The sequence below is a fragment of the Halyomorpha halys genome, unplaced genomic scaffold (assembly GCF_000696795.3).
Source record: "Halyomorpha halys isolate HHAL.00 unplaced genomic scaffold, Hhal_1.1 Scaffold299.1, whole genome shotgun sequence".
NCBI classification, from domain to species: domain Eukaryota; kingdom Metazoa; phylum Arthropoda; class Insecta; order Hemiptera; family Pentatomidae; genus Halyomorpha; species Halyomorpha halys.
Window position 1 is genome coordinate 981991 of NW_027107963.1, and position 15773 is coordinate 997763.

General features: G+C 29.2%; 2 protein-coding genes across 6 annotated transcripts in view; one reads left to right on the forward strand and one right to left on the reverse strand.

Annotated features, from left to right (window-relative positions):
- On the reverse strand, positions 1–6288 carry LOC106680947 (uncharacterized; the record flags this gene model as incomplete). Of its 2 annotated transcripts, XM_067046341.1 has the most annotated exon segments (6): positions 1–74; positions 670–837; positions 1756–2015; positions 4817–4974; positions 5932–6032; positions 6144–6288. In XM_067046341.1, coding segments are annotated over 5 exon segments (700 nt in total), but the record flags the coding sequence as incomplete, so codon positions are not given.
- An 845-nt stretch (positions 6289–7133) lies between these two features.
- Positions 7134–15773, forward strand: part of Mekk1 (mitogen-activated protein kinase kinase kinase 4) — a 34966-nt gene continuing 26326 nt past the window's right edge. Inside the window, exons 1-9 of one of the 4 annotated variants that reach the window (XM_014420966.3) lie at positions 7134–7279; positions 7874–8008; positions 9587–9657; positions 10259–10413; positions 10527–10700; positions 12926–13086; positions 13848–13939; positions 14410–14582; positions 14751–14863. In XM_014420966.3, coding sequence (XP_014276452.1) covers positions 7227–7279; positions 7874–8008; positions 9587–9657; positions 10259–10413; positions 10527–10700; positions 12926–13086; positions 13848–13939; positions 14410–14582; positions 14751–14863 — 1127 coding nt within the window. In that variant the 5' untranslated portion in view covers positions 7134–7226. Of the gene's footprint in view, positions 7280–7331; positions 7502–7759; positions 7779–7873; positions 8009–9586; positions 9658–10258; positions 10414–10526; positions 10701–12925; positions 13087–13847; positions 13940–14409; positions 14583–14750; positions 14864–15773 lie in introns of those variants that run through there. The other 3 variants (XM_024360785.2, XM_014420967.3, XM_014420968.3) reach the window with 3 other exon arrangements.

Consider the following 15773-nt stretch of genomic DNA (forward strand, 5'->3'; position numbering starts at 1 on the left):
CTCCAAAATCTTCATTGAAAAGAAGACCTTCGGCTACTGGGATGTCCATTGATTTCTGGGCTGAATCTTCACTCCTAAAAAATTAAAATAACATTTCGATACAGGGTCATAACTTTCAAGAAGTTAAAAATTATATTTTTTATAATTAGGAGCTAAAGCCTTTTATATATCATAAAACAAAGAAAATTAATAATTTAACTATTTATCCAGCACACTGACTTTCAACAAAGAGTTAATACCAAGTTTGCGTTCTTCCTTAGGATGCCCACTACAAATTACATCATAGTATTAATGGATTGTCATTAACTTGCCATATATATTACAATATATACAAATTTCATTGTAACTGCATAAATATAATAAGCAAAGAAACTATAAATAACTCATAGTGGGCGTTCTAGGCAATAACGGAGACAGTAGATGCTTGTACTGTGTTCACTCTACAAAACCTTTGTAATGATTGAACTGAGGTCCAGCTAGATTAGCAGCCTAGAGCTAATATTAGCAAAAGAATACTAAATAAAATGTAATAAAAGAAATTGATAGAACTTATATTAATTCTAAGAAATTCTGCTCAAACGAAATCCTTACTAACAGAATATATTACTTGTTCAGTTTCAATATGAATGAGAAACTGTTTTCAGAATATATTGACACTTATTAACTCACCTTTTCTGTTCACGTAAGAATTCTGGATTTCCTAGCCATGATCGCAAGTCACTGGGTAGTTCGTGACCCGATGGAAGCCACTGATCTTTTGATTCCAAACAAGTTAAGTAAGGTATTAATTGTGAATACCATTCACAAACCTGAAGCAGCAAATATCGCGAAAGTGTCCTGTAAACAAAACCAAAACTATATTCCTAACTGAACATAAAAATACTAACTACCTGATTGAATTTTGAGAAACAAGATTATTCTATCTTTAATCAATAAATATCAGATAAAATTGTGTTAGGAGGTAGTCATGTCCTGTCTTTATCCTGATTATCCACAAACACAAACTGCTCTGGGAATATCCCTATCAATAAGAGTATCAGTCATAAAACTATCCCATTTACTTCCTGATGATAGCTCTATTAGATGCTTGTGATTCCAGGCCATGATTGTCTCGCTTATCAGAGTTTTGGAAAATTGCATTGAAGCAAGACAGGAAGGCAAAGAAAAAGCTGTTTCTTGTTTTGACACCTTTGTCTGTCATTCCAATCCCATCAATATTTACATGGCTAGAAGTCCATTGAAACTTGAGATCTTGAGCTCAGTTAAGCAGTTGACTTAAAACTGATGACAATTTACAGAGTATTGTTTGCCGTCCACTATAAATAAAACAGATGGGATAAACCTTAAAGTATATAGGAGTCAAATTGAGAAAAATGTTTTTCCCCAACAGTAAGTATATCTTGTTTTATGTAGAGCAGGATGTGGAAAAAAACAGAAACAACTAGTAGTGAAAACTTCCTTTATATATTTTTTATTATTATTACTATTATTTTTTTGTGATAAATCCTTTTGTTTGCATTCAAAAATGTTTGATATTATCCATTTAGTCAGATATGCTTGGTGACATACTCATCATATACATGAAATAAGCGATTATAATAAATTTAATGCGGATGAAACTGGAGACATAATGTATCATAATACATTCATCAATTTATTCAACTCAAAAATTAAATAAAAATATGGGTATTATTTTTTTTTTTAAGAAATAAAATTGATAATAAGAAATATTAGAAATAAAAAGGATAACATTACCATACCCTGCTGAGGCATGCCAAGAACAATAGAGCCAAATGCCATCTATTTCCTGTAGTTATATGATTATAAAGATAATAAGCTGTTTCAGTACATGTTCTTTCTAATCGATGGAACAAGCCAGCAAACCTTTGCAAGGTAATTAGGCACCACTCTAACATTTCTTTTGTAGGACCTTCACCATTATATGTGTAATTTCGGTTTTCCCTTACCACTTCCAAAGCATTTAAAGAAAGATAACTTCTTAGTATCTGGTTAACCTGGAAAGAAACCAAATTATTGTATATTAAAAGAAAATAACTTAAGTTTATTTTAAATAAACAACAAATTAGATAAGTGGGTTTGAAAAAAGAGCACTTGAACTCAGAAGCCCTTTATTTTATCAAATGTTTTAATAGATTCATAATATATTTATCCACTTTTCTAGTTCCAGTTCATAACCAATAACACACACAGAGAAAGAAATTTATTCAATCATGCTGCCCAAATACCAGGTCATTCAAAAAGTCCTGTCGTTTTTTTGGGGGAAATTATAAATAAATAAATATTTTCAAATAATCACCTTTATTCATCAAAATATCCACCGTTACAGTCGGTAACCTTCTCCCAACGAGATGGTAAAGCCCAAATTCCTTCCTTAAAAAACCGTTGATTTTTACTGCAAAAATAAGTGGTCAGTTCGTGAATTAGGTTGTCACGGTCTTGAAAACATTTTTGTCTCAGATTGTTGTCGAGATCTCTGAATAGGTGATAATCAGTGGGTGACAGGTCAGGGGAATATGGTGGGTGAGGCAAAACTTCCCAGCCTATTTCTGTCAATTTTTCCCTGGTCAATTTGGCGGTGTGTGGTCGAGCGTTGTCTTGAAGAAGCAAAGGTCTTCTTCTGTTGACTAAGCAGGGATCAAAAGTCTTAAGCTTGGATTGGCAATGGTCCAGTATATTGCAGTATACTTCTGCAGTGATGGTTTGCCCTTGATTCAGAATCTCAAAATGCACTATACCTTTGGCTGTCCAGAAAACAATGAGCAAAACTTTCTTTGGATGGAGATCTGGTTTTGGAAATTGTTTAGGTTTCTCATCTGCCGACAACCACTGATATGATCGTCTGAAGTTGTTGTACAACACCCATTTCTCATCACAGGTGATGATTCGATTCAAAAAGGGTTCGACTTTCAAGCGGGAAGTTAACGAAGATGCAGTTGTCAAGCGAACAAGCATATTGGCATCTGAAAGCTTATGAGGAATCCATTTATCCAGTTTTTTCACTTTTCCCAGTTCTTTAAGGTAATTCCAGGCAGTGGTGGCTGAGATATTAAGTTGAGAGGCTATCTCTGAACAACTTTGACGCGGATCCAACTCTACTACTCTTCGAACGTCCTCCTTATCAACTACAGTTGGTCGACCTGAGCGTGCCTCGTCTTCTAGTGTCTCGTCGCCTCTACGAAATTTTGAAAACCAAAATTGTGCCTTCCGCTCAGACAGCACATCTTCCCCAAACACGGAGCATATTTTTCTAGCAGTTTCGGCAGCTTTTGAGCCAAGTTTAAACTCATAGAGCAAAATCGACCGAATTTGAGTTTCAACTGGAATCATTTTAACTAGACAGTTGGATGGTGACTGCATTAAATTAATCCTCCTTAGCCTCCTATTCATAAAGTATAAACATTTGTGTTTACATGGATAAAAGTTGTATTGAACGGAATTAATTAGCAAACACTCTAGAATCAAAATAAACAACGAACAAACGAAAAACGACAGGACTTTTTGAATGCCCTGGTACATCGGGTTGCTACATTACACAGCATACTGATCAATCCGTGATCGGACATATATAAATTTATAAATTTCATTTTTTTGATATGACACAATATAATAGAAAGCATAACTTATTAGTCATGAACATTTTTAAAGGACATATATATATTTTTTTTTTTTACTCAATTTTGTAGGGAGTCATTATATTATTTTATTGAAGTTAGATTGCCATTAATTTTAATTATAATATTAGAATTAGGAAAATAAATTTATTTTTTAAGTTAAACATAGTAGCATGAGAATGTCATCTAAAATACTACTTCACCTTATCAACCTATTTACAGAGGAGGGAAAATATTGATTATATCACTTTTGTCTATGGATTGAATGTCTTTAATTGGAGGGGATTTAAATGAGAAAAACAACAGAAACATGAAAAGGAAATTAGAGAATAGACCTTAGTCATACCCGATATCTAAATATGATCCGCACTTACCTTTGTTCAAATTCTTTTTAACTCCAACACACAAAAAGTGAAACAGGTAAATATAGACATACATTTTATACATGGCATACATTTTAGAAATTTCAAAATATTGTTACTATTAATAATAACCCGTAAATTAAATCTACATAGCATCAACTTATCATAAAGAAAATAGAGAAACAGCTCCAACTTCAATAAATTGTGCTCGATTACTTCAATAACAGCCAAATCTGTATACAATCAAAATCAGGAGAGAAAATACCATCCAACATTTATAAAAATTAACATGTACCTAAATTTTCTTATGGTGGTCCATTTAAAGGGAAAGCACTAACCTAGATTCCACTACAGCTCAACACTGTAAGGTGACAATATTGAAAAATATGTTATGCTCTCGCTTCTTTAAAACCCGCTTACCCTGACTTATTTTAAAGAATTATTATTAATAATTATTCAGGTAAAAAATACAAAGTAAATCCTTATACTCTTTTCAAATTTATATACATAAAAAGATAAGTCTGAATTTAAATGAGGTAGGTTTCGACTCTACAGGACTATTTCAATACTCGATACCAAGTGATAATGATGGGCATAGGAATACTGTTAAGTTGAAGAAGATTTTTACCATGAAAAGGCTAGGTTTAATTAGTAATATAAAAGCATGATGCTGGTTATCATTAGATAAAGTTGTAAAAAAATATATATATTATAAAAAACATTTAGTGATCAAAAAAAGAAACAAGAAGGTAAAAAAAATACAATTAAAAACAAATTCTAAATAATATTTTTAACAATTAACAATAAAAATTAATAAAATACCTTTTGAAAACCTTTATATCCTTTGTCATTCCTTAAACTTTTTCTGGTACGAAATAACAAACGCGATATAAGAGCGGCATCAAAGTGGAGTAAATCTTGATCCTCTAAAACTGATGAAATTTTATCCAAAATGTTTGCGAACTTTGCACTTGTTTTCCCTAGAGTAACACAATCAGCTCATTAAAATAAAAATGAAGAAATGTATGATTTAAGTTAACTATTCAACTATTTTTTGGAAAATAAATCAAAGGAAAATAACAAAAGGTGTATATATACTACTATGATATAATATGAAAATATATAGTCTACATTTTCCTTCTAACAAATTAATCTAAATGGTCCAACATTAAATAATACCTGGATTTTTGGTTTTGATAGCCAAAGACATCAGAGATGGAGGTTCCAAATTCCTTTTATTCAAAAAAGGTACAAAAATATCTTCAAAAGACATAGTTTGAGGGAGGATTCAACCTCATACACTTATTGAGTTTAATACTAATAACCATAGGGAAGGTAGATGTTGAAAGAAACGTGACAGAAAGGTTACAAATAAGTTAAACACTTTACATAGAAGAACTTCAAGGTCTGCTAATAAGAAGCTATAGTCACTAGGAGCAAAGTTGGGTTAATATCTTCCGAGAGAAACTTTTCGGTTTCCAAAAAATCGATTATCCAGATCAAACTAAGGTTAAAAATTTATAACAAAAATATTTAATTGTTTTCTTTACAATACTTTAAACTGAAATAAATCTTAGTCTTTTCAGAACATTATGTTCTTATTAAAAAAATCACTTTCATGTCTGTAAATAATTTTTGACAACTGAAGAGTTCCATCTAAAAATGCTGTAAATTTTTTTCAATCTTTTCAGAAATAATAAAAAAGCCATCTTAACTTTGATCGAATCGCAATATCATCAGCATTAACGCAAAATAGCCTTCGTTGAGGATTTATTAATACCGGTCTTCATTGCAACCATCAGTTAAAGTTTATGTCGGAGTGCATGATCAGAGCTTATTTAAAAAATCTAATAATGACTGTAAAGTTACAGTCAAAAAGTTTGTTAGAAATATTTCAAATAAAAATCATGTCAACCATAATAAATAATGTCACGTACCTGTATTATGCTCCGACAAAGCAGTTGCAGCTATTAACATCGTGTAAACTAAGACATTTGCTGTCGTACTATCAGGACTTACTTGGTGGTATACATGCTGTCTGAATGAATACATTATCTGGTTAATATGGTTACTACAATCACCTGCTATACCTCTCTATTTATGAAATAAAAGCTTATTCTTTCTCAATTTTTGCATTACAATCGCTTACATTTATTTTTACTTCTTATTTGGGAAGTCTATTACATGTTCTTTCAAGAACGTCGCAGAAGGCACCTTTTTTCTTTCAACTTTCTCTTCAGTCGGGGTAACTACGCGTATTGCAATATAGAAATATTGTAAAATTTTCCTTCTGTTCTGATAGAATGTTTTTTCTTAATTTGATGTATTTCAAGAACTACATTCCCTAGAATGGGATATGTTCTCTACAGGGATCGTCCTACAGACCGTCCCAAAATTAGTAGGGCTGTTACAAAATAACCCCAGTCTCTGGGACAATCTACGTAATACTTTAAGGTTCATAAGATATGCCATTATAAAAGCAAAGCAGCGATAAATTCATTCATTAACCACTTCGAAACAGATGAGAGCAAGTTATAGAGAGTTATTAACTTAGAATGTTGTTTCTAAAGTATTTTTTTCTATTATCCCTGTTTACTTGTTCGTTCTCCTTCAGGATGGTTTGTTTAATGTTTTTCCATCACATCTTCTGAAGGATCTCTACATTTACCCAATGTTTCTTTTTCTAACTCCTTTGGAGCGTATTTATTAGTAAACTCCTAAGATTCCACCAAACCAGAAAATCTAGACCTTTTCCTAGGCATCATTGCCGTCAATCAGTCCGATGTTCCAATACTGAGTTTCTTTGGCAATGTAAGAGTGAGAGGAGTCTCTGTACCTAATTATCAACCTTAAGGACTAGTGGTTTATTGTGGCCCGAAGTCCCGGACGATGGGACTACCTCTTCCCAACCCTAGGTTTAATTATTATACACATCAATATTCTTTTATGATGCAAGAAAAGGAAACCAAGGTCGCAGAAGGGGGGGGGAGCTCTCTTCTTTTACAGATCAACTTACAGCAAACGTTTAAATAGATTTTAATTAATTTTTTCACAAAAGTGTTATTGATTAATTTTAAAAATATATTTTTTAAAATATGCAAATTGAATGGATGGTATGATCAATCAATAACCTTAACTTAGAGTAAACAAAGAAGTTTACTTTGTTGGTTACTGATAAGGGAGATATGTTTATTTGCGTTACATAGTTTATTGCACCATTACTTACTTTAAAATGATTGGAGAATTTAATAGTGTTGCTAATGAATCATCTGACGATCAGAAGCAGTAAGTATGTTGTGATGTCATTTATAGATTAGGTTTTATATCAATATTCTTTATAATTGTTTTTCTTTACACCAGTGTGTTCATGTTCTACAGCTCTGTAAGTTGCAGTGTGTTGGTAAATTTCGCGGCATTATGAAAAATAATCAGTATAATTAGCCGATTTTAACTTTTAAATGTTACTTTTGATATCTTATCAAACCAGTGCACTAATTATTTACGTAGGTAATATATCTATGTAATGCTTATTGATGTTATTTTTGCTTTAAATATATTAATCATTAGTAGATATATTCAATGATGTTCATTTCCATGGTTATTACATCATCCATTGTTCAAACTAAGTTACATAAGTATTGAATACATTATAATACGGAATGACCACAAACATATAATTTTTGAAAAATTTCCCTATTTATAGTATCATAATGTGATATAAGGACCAAGTCGTATACAAGTGATTAATGGCATTTTAGTCATGTCTCATCAAAGCTATCAAACAGTAACAAGACCTATCTAATTTAATTTATTAAGAAAGATATACTGTCATATTTTAAAATTATTTATCAAATATTATTCCAATTTTTTTTCTTTTAGTTACGAAAGTTTTGATGAATCAGAAGATACGGATGAAGGATCACTTGATGCTCTTATGCGTGATTATGATGATCTTAGTGCAACTCCTCCCAGAACTCGTATTCACAGAAGACAGATGAAGAAAAACAGTCTTAGGTTCAATATCAATATGTTTTACTTGATTCTATTTATTCACTATTTTTATTAATTCATTCAGTTATTTTTATCAAACATGCTTACTGTTTTCCAACTACATATAAAGGAAATATTGTTAAATCAGGAATCCTGAGGGTTCATTTAAAATATATACAAACAAAATAAGGATCTACTTAAATTTTAATTCGAAGTAACATCACCAGCATAGATAATAAGAAATCTTACAAGATTTAATTGTAAAGATATTAAAGGAACCTGGCATGATTAACTGCATACCTGGAAATACCTACAACATGTAATCAGTTTTCATTTAAACACTAAATTTTTATCTTGAGTGTTTTTATCTAAAAGTTTATTTACATATTTATACTCAATTTGATTAACAGTTGTGTATTTAGAGAAGAAAATATATATATATATATATATATATATATATATATATACACACATATACATATTCATTTATTTTACCACTGATTTGTGATTTGAAAAACGGACTTCAAACTATAAGGTATACATTTTGTTCAAACATATGGAACATCTGACAAAAAAAATATTTTTAAAAATTTTATTTAGCATTGGATGTATTCATAAGATAGTACCATAAACAGTGGTTACTTTCTTTACTGAGGTCATTCTACAGACTTTCCTAAAGCTATTAGAGTATAAATTAATTCCAGCTTGCAGTACAGTCTATGGAATACATCAAACAAAAAATAAAATAATTTTGTTAGCTGTGCCACTATTCAAAGAAATCAGTGTTCTTTTCGTTGTTTTTGGCACCGATCTATTGGTGTTGCTGTCTGGTTGAACCGCATATGTTATTCCTTGTTGAACAAACTTTCTCTTCTTCTTCCTGGTGATCATAACCTGAACAAGAATTTTGTTCTGTTATGTTTTCTTCTAATACTTCAGATAATGATTTCCGATTAGAATGCTTAGCGGTATCCATTTGAGAGATATAAGATTCTTCTGAATCTGATTCCACACCTGTGTTAGTCCTCAGATAGAGGTGGGAGAAAACATATATATATTTTTTCCCCCTAAAACAGTTTCTGGAAGAAAAAAATTACACTAAAAGGAATTATTGCCAACGAAGCAGGTAGATTTATTTACATTTTTAAAGGAATATACATCTAAGAGATGAGTTAGGTTGTCAGAAACAGTTCCTCTAAACACCACACTAAAATTATAAGAGATATACTGTCTTAACTTAATCTATGTAATAACTGAAACTCTCCTAGAATTTTGGTGGGAATTGGATGGGGTGAATTTCTAATCTCTAGGAGACAAAAGATAAATCTTTTTTTTCCTGGCAAAAGTGTACCACGGCTACAGAGGGCCTAAAATAAATCATTACCCGCCCTTGAGGCGCGGGCTCCTTCCTTAAGGTAAGTTTAGTTTTTGTGGTTGAGGAGCATTTATTCTAGAGTGTTAACTCTTTTCACATTACATAGAACATAAGTATTTTATTTTATAAATAATATGTTAAAACTGGATGCAATATTTTCTAATTTCATGTAAAAATAATAAGTATAATAGAAGTTTATGTTGGTATGATTTTTTTTTTTTTTTCAGTGGTTTTAAAGTACCATTATTAAGCAAAAAGTGCAGAACACCAACTGATAGTCATGTAGATTCTGAAGAAGGTAAGTGAAATTTCATCAAAATTATAAAATTGTAGTTCGTTTGGAAATATTAAATTTTTTAGGTAAACAATATTGTTTACTCATTTTTTTTTAAGTTTTCTCCTAATTCAGATAGTTGTTTGGAGAACTGCTTAAAACATGCAAAAAAACTAAATATGCAAAGTTTATTTATTATTCTTATTTTTTGTCCAACCTTAATCCCATACCATAACCATCCCTATACTTTATTATACTATTTCTGCTTATTACTTTATTATATAAGGCATATCGATCATAAAACAATTATTGTAAATATGAAAACGATGTTAAATTGTTTGTTAATTAGAATATTTTACCTTCAACCAGTAGTGATTTAATATCAACAATATTGTCTTTAGAAAACATATTTCATAAAGATTCTTTCCATAATTTATGAAAGCAGCCTTAAAAATGCTGATGATTCCAAAAACTGCAGTTAATATAAAATTTTAGTTACCATCTTTTACAAATGAACACCTCATATTTTAAAACTAAGATCTTTCAGTTATTTTGTTTTAAAGAGACTTTATATTCAACTTAAGAGTTGGTTATTTTTGCATTGAAATGTTTTTGTTTTTTTCAGATAATTATGAATCACGCAAAAAAAATTGTAAAAGAAAAATACAATTATTGAGGCATTCTGAAAGGAACATAAAATTAGATGATGGTATTGACATTAGAGAAGGAAATGTAGACGTAGTAGATATCAAAACCCCACCACCACCATGTAACATTAAGGTAAATATATTTGTTTACATTTTTGATAGAATTAAATCTCCTTATTATGATTCTTATAGCACTGATCATTGATTTATTATTATTATTGATTCCTGTGTTTCTTTTCTTCACAGGTTGAGTCAAAAAAACGTTTTTTATCTTTAAAATGCAAACTTGTAAAATCAGCTGTTAATTGGAAAAATTTTGTACCTGAGACTTCCAAAAACAGATCTGACTTCCATGATTATTTTGAAAATCTTGTTAAAACTGGAAATGTAGAGAACAAAGATAAAATTTATAAATCACAGGTATTTGTCTTATTTTCTTTTAAATTAGTTATAAAGTAATCTAATCATTGGCTTACCTCTATGCCTTAATTAAAGAGTTTTCTATCTCCAATTTTTTTACTTATTACGCTATAATTGCCAGTTTAAGCCTGAAAATAAGTACTTGTTAAAAAAATAAAAACAAATTATAAGCCCCAACAAGCACAATAAAAACAAAATTATAAAGAAATATTTATAAAAGTGATATTATTATTCATTTATATTTTGCTTTGAGAAAAATAAACCGTCCTATTAACAGTGTACTAAGTAAAAGTTCTTTGTGACAACTATTTTTCGAAAACTATTACAAAACTAAACACAAAAAATATTTATAACTCCTTTCCCTTTTTAATTTTCCATCTTTCTATTGCAACAATTCACTTTAAAAAATAAATTTACAGACATTATTTCATTAAATAATGAACTCTCATATTGTAATTTATTTTACTTTTTCACTGTTTCTCTAAACATAATATTTTTCCTTATTATGCCTAAAATTAAAACTATTGTTATCAATAATTTAAAAAAAATGAAACTAGCCCAATCTAATTTGACCTTACACAGTTATTTAGTTTAAAATGGCCTACAACAAGTATAAATCGAAAATTATAAATTTATTGGAAAAGCTTACTAGAATGGATTGGGAATGACAGCATTTTTTATATGATAATTGTTTGGATATTATCAATATATTTATATTCATCTTAAAATTTAGCTGACTCAGTTGACCGTTGTCTCTATGTTGCTTTATTTTTATCTGATTTGTGAATTTAATAGAAGATATGAATTATCACTTGTTCTAAAAATCCTTTTTTTTTCTGTATTTTTTTTTTTTTTTTTTGGCTTTTAACTTTTGTAATTTTGATCAGAAAGTAATCTTAAAATAAAATCCTTAAACCACAAAATAGCATAGTTATAAAGTTTTGAAAGATCAACCTTATTAATTTCAAAAATTATTCAGCATTATTTGTAATTACAATTGTCTCCTTTAAAATTACTTACTATTTTTGCATTATTTAAATTGTTGCCTGTTAAAAAAGACTAATTTCTATTGTGCTAAAAAAACATCTTTCTTAAGAATGTTTTAAAGATTAGTTTTAATACTTAGATTAACCAGTTTTACAAAACAATAGTGACCTCAGTGGTTGAAGAGCCTAAAATTATTGTAAATAAATTGTCAGATTAGTGTTTACTTTATTCTTGAACTTTCAAGTAATTTTAAATTAATATTTTTACATATGAGCTATGAAGTATTTACATTAAACTTTTATTATATACAATAAATAATTCAATTTTATTTATTGTTTCACTTTTTTCAAGAACTTTTTTTTTTAGGCTTAAACTCCTTATCTAACATGTTAGGGCAAAATCAGAGGTAGAAAAATCTTTCTTTTGTAAGGAGAATCCTGTAATTTGTAAGTTTTGTATTTAATTAATTATCAGTTATTGTATTTAAAATCATCTCATTCAACTTGTCTATTCATTGTTATTAATCAATACGATTTTATTACTTTCTTAAATTTTAACATTGATCATATACATTTCTTTAATGATAGTGTTCAGCATATGTTCCTACTATAGTTTATGTGCTCCTCATTTGTTTGAAAATATTTTTTCTAAATAGTACTTTACCATTTGGTGCCATTTTCCAAGATAAATATGATTCATGGAGAAGGAGGTTGTAACAACCTAAGTATGTCAAAATATACTATATCAGCAAGTTTGTTTTTCCCTCACTTTTAGAGCCCTGCTGCCTATATAGTTACAAGCATATTCTATTTCTAAAAACAGAAACAGGAAGAAGGTAATTAAAGATACCATGCAGATTTTTTTGGAAAAATAAAATCTTATTGAGTTGTGCTAAATAAATTTAAATATAATATCATTAAAAAAAATTTAATGATTGTTGGACTACTTTTTTATTGTTCTTACTAATATATACTATATAGCTAGTATATAATAGTAAGAAGTAGTAGTTAGTATAACTATACACTAGCTAGTTTCTTTTATTGTTCGTACTATTATATTTTATTAACTAGTTCGCATATTATATTATGTTTAATTTTTTGTTTTCTTAATTTATTTTATATATATCATTATATGCTTCAATTCTTTTTTGAGATTCCACCTAAACTCTTTTTCTAGTTTGAAGACTATTGCAATCAGTCATTTGATCAAATAAAAATTGATTTTAAAATATTTTTCAGTTGAGTGAGGAAGAACAGTTATGGCAAACAGAATGGAAAGACATGATTTGGCTCGAACTAAGAGCGTGGATAGCGGACAGGACGGTTACAGAACAAGATAAATACTTATGTAAAGCACGGAAAGAGATTCCAAATTTGTTAGATGACATTCTAAATTACAGGTACTATTTTTCATTCTTAATTTTGATTTTATAATAAATACTCAATCAGCTTACTGATAGTTGACTGTTCTTTTTTGAAGTAGAAACTTTTTAAAATATTAATAGATATTTATTTCTTCCTCATTCATAATTAAAGTTATAGTCACCTTAACCTTATTACAGAAATTTTTCCTTCCTTTCCTCCACCTCTTCCATTGGAGTGATAGATATCTCCTATTTCCCTTGACCTCATCATACTATACTCTTTTTAGTAAGCTTGTAAATTATATTTCATTCAATTTTAATTTTTATTCCTTATTTGTTTGTTCTCATCTAACTTTTTAATTTAGCCATTTTTATTTTATTTCATAATATGCTAACTTTATGCCCTGGTTACCATCATTAGGTGACCTTCTTGTCTCACCTCTTTTCATTGTGTTTAAAATTATTTGTGATTCCAACTTTATCCAAATTTATTTAACTTCTATCAAAATCGGAGGCATTATGATCTAATGACTATTAAATTTGCCAACTTATTTCTGGCTTCACTTGAGTGATTCATTTCATATGGAATTGATCCAAATCATTGATACATCTATTAATCTTAAATAGACCAAGACGTTGATGAGAAAATAATGTTGAATCCATCCTATCTTTACATTTAGTTCTAAACTTCTATCAAGGGAATTATGTTGATACCTCTCCTCAATTTTATCTTCAGTCTTGCTTAACTTTGTTATTGTTCTAAATATTTCTGATAAATTATATTATGAATTTTGTAGGTTTGAAAGGAAAACTGATACACTTTCATCATTGTCATCAGACAGTGGGGTATTTGCATATGAATCTGATGAACCTCCTAAACCATGTTCCGGTAAGCTTATGATGTTCTTTTGTTTTTTTTTTGTTGTTTTTTTTGTTATTTGATTTCTAATTCAAACAAAAAACATACATTAGTTTTATATCAAATAAAACAATTTTTTAATTCAGAATTTAATTTACCTATTATGATAGGTGAAAATATAAAGACCCCCTTGTATCTGTCTTAGTTGAGGGTAGAATGGGGATGCTTAAGACACAGATGGTTGGTTTATCCACATTTTGTGAAATTTTAGATAAATTTAATTTATAACTTTGATTTAGAATTAAAAAAAAAAAAAATTGTTTTATGTTAAGTTTTGTTTTGTAGAATTAAAGTAATTTTTTGCAGCTTCCTTCTATTTAATATTAATAGATATAATTTAATATAAACTCAAAAGTATTTGAGGCATTAGCTAATGTTATAAACTAATAAAACTATGATGGAATTGTCAAAATATATACATAAATTATTTGATATTTTAGGCTGCATGTGGGTGTTCTGTCCATCTTGCGTTGAGCAGGCAGACATAGCCCTCAAAGAGGTTGGTGATCTGTTGTCAAGATTAGAAGCTGCAGAATCACTGTTTCCTTCTACCAAAGCTTTTGGAAATTACTTCCCACTTTACAAGAGTAATATATTTATTGGAAGAGTAAAGGTACCAGTGTTTTTTTTACAAATTTAAGGCTTGTTTTTTTTCTATTAAGTACTTAGTGTTTTTCAGTGTAGCCCTAAATATTGTGTAATGCATGCAGTGTCTAAGATTTGTAGCTTTTTGAAGTAATTATTAATATGAATTAATAATGTGTTATTTTTTTCTATTTAGGCCATGTGTTTATGGTATAATATAACTATACATCATAGGTTGAAAATTATAATCATTGGGAAACAGCTATTATCCTTTGCACAAAGAAATGAGACATATTTAAATTTTAACAGGCATGTATTTAATCTAACCTAACTTTAATGTAAATATATAGTTTTTTACTCATATGTCCAGAAAAAAAATCTTTCATTTATTTGTTAAGTGTTTTTCTTATGGATAAGGACCTTAGGACCTTTAATAGTAAATCCATCAATGATTTTCATGTTTTTAGTCATATTGCTCATCATAAATTTATTCCCCTTTTTTAACCCTATTAAAATATTGTAACTCTGATATATTTAGCTGTTTTAAAAGTAAAGTGATCACCAGATTCCTATATTAAAGAAATCAACAATAAGTAGCCAAAAACATTTGGTTCAGTTTATATAGTTATGAGTTTGCTTTACCTCTGACTGTATTGGTTAGTTTTCACTTTTGAATAGAGATGCTCTAATGGTTTGCTACTTAACTGACAAATTTTGTTAAGGTTACATTCACACTTCATCTAAACAGATTAAACATGACTGGACGTACTTGGTCTGAGCGCACTGTAAGGAATTCTTGATTCTTTTGTTGGTAAGGCACTAGGTTGCTACATTTGTCATTGAGGACTTTCTTTTCCAATCTCTTGATTCTAATTTTAAGGTGTCTAATTGAATCAACTTAAAAAAGGTCTCAGGACTTTATATTATACACAATTAATTGTAACTTTCTCAAGATTTTTTCCAGTATTTGTGGGTGAGAAAAAAAGACTCCTTTCACATTAGTTTTTAATTAGTGTGTTTATGCTAATTGATTCTTTATTGAGGTTTTTGTGAAGACAGAGTATTTAAATCTGTTCAAGTTTATGGAGAATACTTTATCCACACTATTCTTGTAAATTGTTTGTATTATCCACTTTACTATACTAAGTTCTCTTTTTTACTTTTGATCTTTGTCATCCAAGATGCTAAATTATCAGTTTCGGTTTCAAACTAGGTTATA